Here is a 7,195-nt window from a genome sequence, read left to right on the forward strand (position 1 = left end):
ATAATAATAATTAAGAAGCAGCATGTATTCACGTCGTGTTAATGAGTAGTTTACCTTAAAAAACATTGTTGCCACCATTCTGATCTAGTTTTTTGCAAATATCTCAGTTTCTAATAACTTAGTTAATTATTTTTAGTATTTTTCTTGTACTCCCAAAACACCCCCAGGCAACACCTCCAGAGGAATGACGGCCCATTTTAAATCACCCTGTTTACATACGATCTCATATCTCAATGCTGTCCAAAATCCACCATTAACATACATCGTGGTAATAGTGATCGATTTAGCATTGTGCTAAGAAATACTTAGAAATGTTACATGATAGGTAGAAAGAGTGATTAAACTAAATTTCATATTGTAGCAAAGAAGCGAAACTCGACATTACAGAAGATTCAGAAAATTCGTCAAAGGAAACAGACGAACTAATACCAAGCGATAAATGAAAACAGTATTGTTTGTTGATCACAACAAATTTGTCGACTCAGCCAAAAGTAGATTATAGAAAACTTAATTACTCGAAAATTGATTGATCAATAGATGAGATGAGACATATGATATGAGATAGATGAGACAATGAGATTTGAAATAGTTTTAATTGGGTATGATACTCACTCACTTTTACCTATATATCGAACAATGAAAAGGGCTATTTTAACAACAACATCCAATGGAAGAGAGGAAGAAAGTTTTGCAATGATGCAATTCATACGTTTCATGGGAATACTGTTATGGAAACGTGCTACTGCAATAATTATTGTAACATTAGTTGTTAAATCTTCAGCAGCTAATATGACGACCGAAAACATGCAACCAGAAACCGTGTTCGTACGTCGGTTTAGTTTCACAGATCTACAACCGAGCAAAAACCAACCGTTTGGTAACAGAACATTCAACTTCAAAAACTTATTTAGAATAAATATGATGCCTATGGGTTCAGATTTTGACCAATACGAACAGAATAAACAACGCATTAAAATAAATGATAATTTGCTTCAGCTAATAAGTACGTTTAGAGCAGACGAGAATAGCGAATCATTAGGAGTGAATTCTAATTCTCGGGCAATCAGATCTTCTGTTCCGTTTAGTCAAAGTCAAGAATGTTCTGCAGCTAAAGATGAAGTAACTGAACTGGAAAATATGGTAGATATTGTTTTGTCAAAAGTGCCATCAGGAGATAGTAATTGTACACTAAATGCTGTTAATGCGGACAATTGTGGTAACCTATTAACTTTAATAATGTGCGGCGTTACTCATTTAGAAAACTTATTTAATCAATCGGTTCAAAATAATATTTCAACAGAAGAATACATTCAGTTAAACAATGCTTATAATTATTTATCTGTACAAATTCAAAAAGTTAATGATCAATTGGAATCACAATTTTCAGAAGAAAATCGCCAAAAGTTAAGAAGGTTAAATACAGAGTTTCACAAATTAAGCACAGCCTCTTAATAATACTAGTACTCAATTTCGAAAAAATATGAAAAATATGTGCATTATTGAAATAGCTAGCGGGGAGACTGAAACAGCTGTAAGTAAATTTAAACTATTAAACGAATTTGGAAATGTTAATCTATTGCATAATATTATAGATATAGCATATGCTAAGCATGGGCAGCTAAATAATTTTGATAATATAATACATTTCATAGCACAGTTACCTTGGTTTTCAGATAAGGTCATAAGCTATGAGGTACTGTATAACATGATGGAGAAACATACTTCTAAAATCTTCGTTTTTCTCACACAAATTGAAAAAATGCTAAATAACTCATATATGATTGATGAGGAACCAGCATTTGTTCCCAGATTAAGTGGTTTAAAGAGTAAGGCGAAGGTATCCGTTAATAATGTGCTTGATTTATGGACATGGAAGATTCGCAACAATGACTATCAAAGTATAATAGACTTCGCAAAGTTGCCTCAAGTATGTATTGTTAGTAGCTATTTACCTCAGATTGTGAAAAGTGTGTACACAAATGACATAAGTAATTTTAACATCGTATTTAATTTTGTACGTAAACTTCCATTGCTACAGCATCGCTGTGCAGCGTATAAAACCCTCCTAGATGAAATGGTTAAAAATAAACAGATCTACAATTCTGAAATAATTCGGTTTGCTTACGAAGTTACAAAAGCGATGTCAAGTGCTGATGCTAATGTATCTAAACCGCTCATTAGCCAGCTTCAAAAATTAAAAAGTAGTTTTCCAGCTTATGTATGGCAGTTCATGCATGAAAATCAAACATGTACTATACAAAGTTCTACTTATTTTGAATTTATGTCCTTTGCAAATCCAGAGTTTCATAAAAGTTTAGATTCAGATCGATTTGTGTTCACAATGTGTGAGGGATGGCCTCATATCGAGGGATTTTGGAAATTTATACCTGTAGATGATGCGGTTTATTTTAATATCATAAGTGACTATTACCATCCGACTATGTATTATTTAAGCCTAAAATATAAGAGTAACAACGTCTATGTATCCGATATAAATATGGGCGAAAAATGGCAAATTGAGCCTATTAATGTAGATGGTTTTGAAAGGTTTAGAATAAAAAACACTAGAAAAGAGTATGTATATGATGTAAGTGACCAAAATAAATATGATCGCTGCAGTCGAAACATATCTGTTTGGCAGAATTCAAACGATGGACCAGGAGCCAACAGTAACTGGAAAATAACCTGCAATGTAAATGTGAACAGCAAATTTGTTGATTGGAAAAGAAATGTCTGTAATGTATTTATAAATATTGCCCGTGGTGTCAACTAACAGCTTGTTAAAAACGCTATTCTACTAATTAATAATTGATAAACATTCAGTAACAGATTGATTTGAGAGAACCTATTCATATGTATTGTTGTAAGAGGAATGTCATCTACAATAAATATATTCAAGTACTCATTCGAATTGGTTCGTTTACCAGTCCATCACTTTACTTGCCTGTTTACTTGCAGAAAGTATTCAAAACTTATTCGAATAGAAAAATGATATATCAAACAAAACGGGAATGACCGTGAAACCATACAGGGTGTTTCTTAATATAATGCTAAGAAATTTAAGATTTTAACTTTGAAATAACTTTAGAATCAGTTGTGAATCATAAGCAGTACGCAATTTCTGCTGTACTTATTCTTAAGTTCTTCTAGGGTTTGTCTTGAATAGGGTCGTTGCACATTTTCTTTATTTGGCAAAATTGATTAATGACGAACAAATAAAGCTTATGCAAATGTCAAAAATGTCATTTTGTCCTTATTTGCCGCCTAGCCACAACGAATTTGTCAGCAATCAAAGTTTAAACGCACACAACGCGCACCGAAAGACGTCTCCGCTCCACCCCGTTCGACGCTTATCCGTGATGTGCTCTTATGTGAATTTCCACTTTCGCTTTGCTTGCTTCCCAATTATTGAAAATAAAATGGTTTAGCAATACTCTGTGGTGCCACAGTCTCAAGTTAAAGACATTTTTCAACATCCATAATTATCCTACTCTACAAGAAAGTTCACACGACACTTCTTCCGAATTACAGACCAATTTGTTTGTTTTCACACATCTATGAATTATTCACGAGAATCATCGTTAACAGAATCAGTAACAAACTCGATTATCGATTATTATCGATTGTAGATTATCAAATTGTAGAACAGGTAGCATTTAGAAAGGGCTTTAGCACATGCCATCATCTCTTGACTTTCAAAATTCGAAATGGGACAATGACAGAATACAACATGCCATTATACACGGCCTTTATAGATTACGAGGAGACCTTCGATTCCATGGAACATTGGGTAATTCTAAGCGAGCTAGAGCTAGCCCGTGTCGACCATAGATACACAAACACACTGGAAAAGATTATCGACTGAGCACCCGGAAAAAATGATTACAGATCTGAACCAGAATTCAAGGGAAATAGGCCGCCTGAAAGATAGAAAATTGTCTGAACATTCCACGAAAAGTACCCTTTCCTATTAGGGAACCGCTCAGCGTCTTCTCGTCCAGGAAACTGGATTTTCACATGCGTGCAGTCAATCGCACCAATGACCAGTGGAAATCTGGCAACTCTATAAAAATTTTCTTTTACTATTTGTCTGGTGACAATATTTTCGGAAAATCTTATATTCGGACGCAACCGAGCAATAGCCTCTGAAACTTGTCTCACAATTGAACAGGCAAATGTTTTGCTTACTCCTACAAATCTCCAACTGATATGAGCATATTTCCAGTGGCATAAAATCTTAAAGTGAGCAATAATTTAGTTGCTGGTGAAGTAGCTCGATTTCGTTCCGTCTGACATTTGAGATCATTCAGATTCATTCGAAGCCGAGTAAAAAACTCCAGATCGGTGTATTCTATAAAGTAATTCGGTCTGAAACAAATACAATTTTTATCAATATTATCCTATAGATATAGTCCTAGTATTCACTTACTGATTAGGTAAAAATTTAGGTCTCCGAGGTGTTACTTACTTGTCTTCTTCATCAGAATCAACTACAGAAATATTTCTTCCCGCCATCGTAATAAATCAACATTTCTTAAAATCGCATGACAAAGTTGTTTACACATGGAGAAATTGTAGGTTATGAAATCAGACCAAGCAATAAGGCACTGTCACTCATTGACCAATAGAACGAAGGAACAACTTTATCTGCAGTATATCCGGCTGATTTCACTCGTATTAGTTATACCGCAATTTATACCGAGTAGAACGTTGTTCGACTATTGTAGAACCCAATTTTACAAAGATATACCAAGAAGAGCTTGTTCCTGGTATATGCCACAATTGTAGATTTTCTCGCGTCTCACGTACATATGGGGACGTACCGGGACGTGCGAGGGACTTAGGCCTATATCCTGTAATGACTTCCGTGGGACGTCTCAGGGACCGAGGTGTGTTTGCTGGGTCGTTGCTTATTCCGGTCAAATCCGCTGGCATCCGTGCGTGAAGCACAATTTGCAAACTTTAACTTAGACTTAAGTTTTTGCAAACATTTTTGAAGTGATAACTTTTTATGGGAGAGTCAACCGATTTTTCGCGATCACGGCGAGCATGATATTGTGTTCGGTGCAGTTTATTTTATAACGCTGATAACAATGAATCAACAAATTACCAAGGGAGAAGCTGCAGATACCGCAAATACTAGGTTAAGGGTGCTCATGTACTAAATGCCTGTTCGAGTTTCGCCTTCTTTTAAATTTCCAATTAAAGTACACACACAATTATACACACTAAAGCAGTTTAAGTGCAAAAAAATGAGGATCGTCCATCAATTTGCAGAAAAATATATTACAAACTGTTGAAAATCATCTTTCAAACGACCGGGTATTTATTATTGAAAATGAGATTGTACATTGCCGTGTACTGTTAAATAGTGTTTTAAGAACTAACAATCGATGTTGTGCAACAAAATTGTGCCTAAGATCCACTACAATAAAGTTTTTAAAAAACTGTTGGACCTATTTTAAATCGCCTGATTGATTGTGGACGCAAATTCGCATCAAGAAAAGATTAAATTAAATTAAATCGTATCGATAGAATCCCGGTATCGATTCCCTATGTCTTACTGTCCGTCTGTAGTCCAGATGCTGCCCAGATGATGTCCATTTGCATTGTATTGCACGATTAAAAGTTCTGTTCGCCTAAAATATTACTACCTAGTTGTTTAGTGATTTTCATCGGAGACAATTGTTAAACCAGATGTTGAGCGGATATTTTTTAAAGAAGGTAGGGTCAATTTATGAAAAACGCTCAAGATTAAGTGCAAATAAAGTGTCACAACTATTATTAATCACTTTTAATGCAATAATATGTTCTATTATTTGTTATATTATTTTGTAACAACAAATAATAAATATTTAGATATGTATTATAATTTTTCATATTTAACATAAAATGATAAACATCATTAGTGTTTTGTAATAATATATGTATAATAAATATGTTTTGAATTTAATTGAAAAAATATTTGAGTTAACCTCTGTTATTTCAGAAAACATGGTTCCGTCTTCTTATTTTCTATCACGCAACGCATTCTTGATTTTAAGACGATACGAATCTCTCTTCAGCTTATAGTTACAAAACATGTAAAACGAATTTATTAGGGCTTATTTTCAATGATTAATTGTGTTTACCACGCATCAAATTTTTTTTCCTTCATATACCCTTTGATTCCTTTATGATTAAACCTTCTCAATTAAGCTTGAGAGCTCGAGAAGACACACGCCTTTGTCCTAAGGGGATTGGAGGGTAAAGTACACCCAGAGGACATTAAAAAGGATTTAATCCAAAGATCTGTTAACACCGAGAACGTGTTTAGCATGAAAACAAAATTCAGGCCCTTGTTTTTGGTGGTAACAGACGAAAAGGTTCCGCAAACTCAATGCGGAAGTGAAGGTCGTTTGCGACGTAAGGGTTTCGTGGGAAACACGAAACAATCGGAAAACCCTTACGCAATGTCGCCGTTGTCAAAGATGGGGGCATGTGTCGACAAACTGCAACCGGAACTTCAAATGTTTCAGGTGTGCTGAGAAGTGAACGAAGAAAGAAAAAAGTAGGGGTACGGAGCGCGAAAAGTAGTGGTTTGTGGCGGTCGGCCTGAGAGTTAAATTTGGAAGAGTTTGAGAGTTTGGTTACTTTCCAGGAGGTTTGAGATGTCGGGAATCAACTGCTTAAGGCGGGTGATTCCAGGGGGGTCTGCCATTAAACTTGTCGGGGTTTCGTATTGTTGGTTTGGGATAGTTTGAGTAAACGTGTCTTTGATTAGTGGGTTTGGGTGGTTTAGGAGGCGAGTTTTGAAGTTTTCATGGAGCTTTGAGACGAACTGTTGCACGGTTTCGATTTGAAGGTTCGCGTGAATTTGTGAGTTACGGACGTACCAGGGGGGTCTTGTCATTCTGCGGAGGATTTTGTTTTGGAAGATTTGGAGTTTGCGTATGGTTATTTTGGAGGTTTGGCTAATGATGGGGGCAGCATAGCATATTTGCGACCTGATTACTTGCTTGTAGAGCAGAGTTTTGTTTTTCAGAGTGAGCTTGCTTTTCTGGTTTAAGAGAGGGTAAAGGATGCCGGCTGTTTGGCTTCCTTTGGTGATTATTTGGTTAATGTGCTCAGCAAAGTTTAGTCTAGAATCGATGATAACGCCAAGATATTTGAGAGATTTAGAAAGTGGGATTTCGGTGTTGTTGAGCATTAGTTT

General features: G+C 35.5%; 1 protein-coding gene across 1 annotated transcript in view; it reads left to right on the forward strand.

Annotated features, from left to right (window-relative positions):
- The window catches only part of LOC109545074, a 9,370-nt gene extending 5,048 nt beyond the window's left edge, over nucleotides 1–4,322 (forward strand). Inside the window, exon 2 of the mRNA XM_019915567.2 lies at nucleotides 362–4,322. Coding sequence (XP_019771126.2) covers nucleotides 1,481–2,773 — 1,293 coding nt within the window. The 5' untranslated portion in view covers nucleotides 362–1,480 and the 3' untranslated portion in view covers nucleotides 2,774–4,322. The remainder of the gene's footprint in view (nucleotides 1–361) is intronic.
- Nucleotides 4,323–7,195: the final 2,873 nt, after the last annotated feature.

The sequence above is a fragment of the Dendroctonus ponderosae genome, unplaced genomic scaffold, assembly GCF_020466585.1.
Source record: "Dendroctonus ponderosae isolate FM_Combo_2020 unplaced genomic scaffold, Dpon_F_20191213v2 Dpon_F_20191213_5, whole genome shotgun sequence".
Lineage (NCBI taxonomy): Eukaryota > Metazoa > Arthropoda > Insecta > Coleoptera > Curculionidae > Dendroctonus > Dendroctonus ponderosae.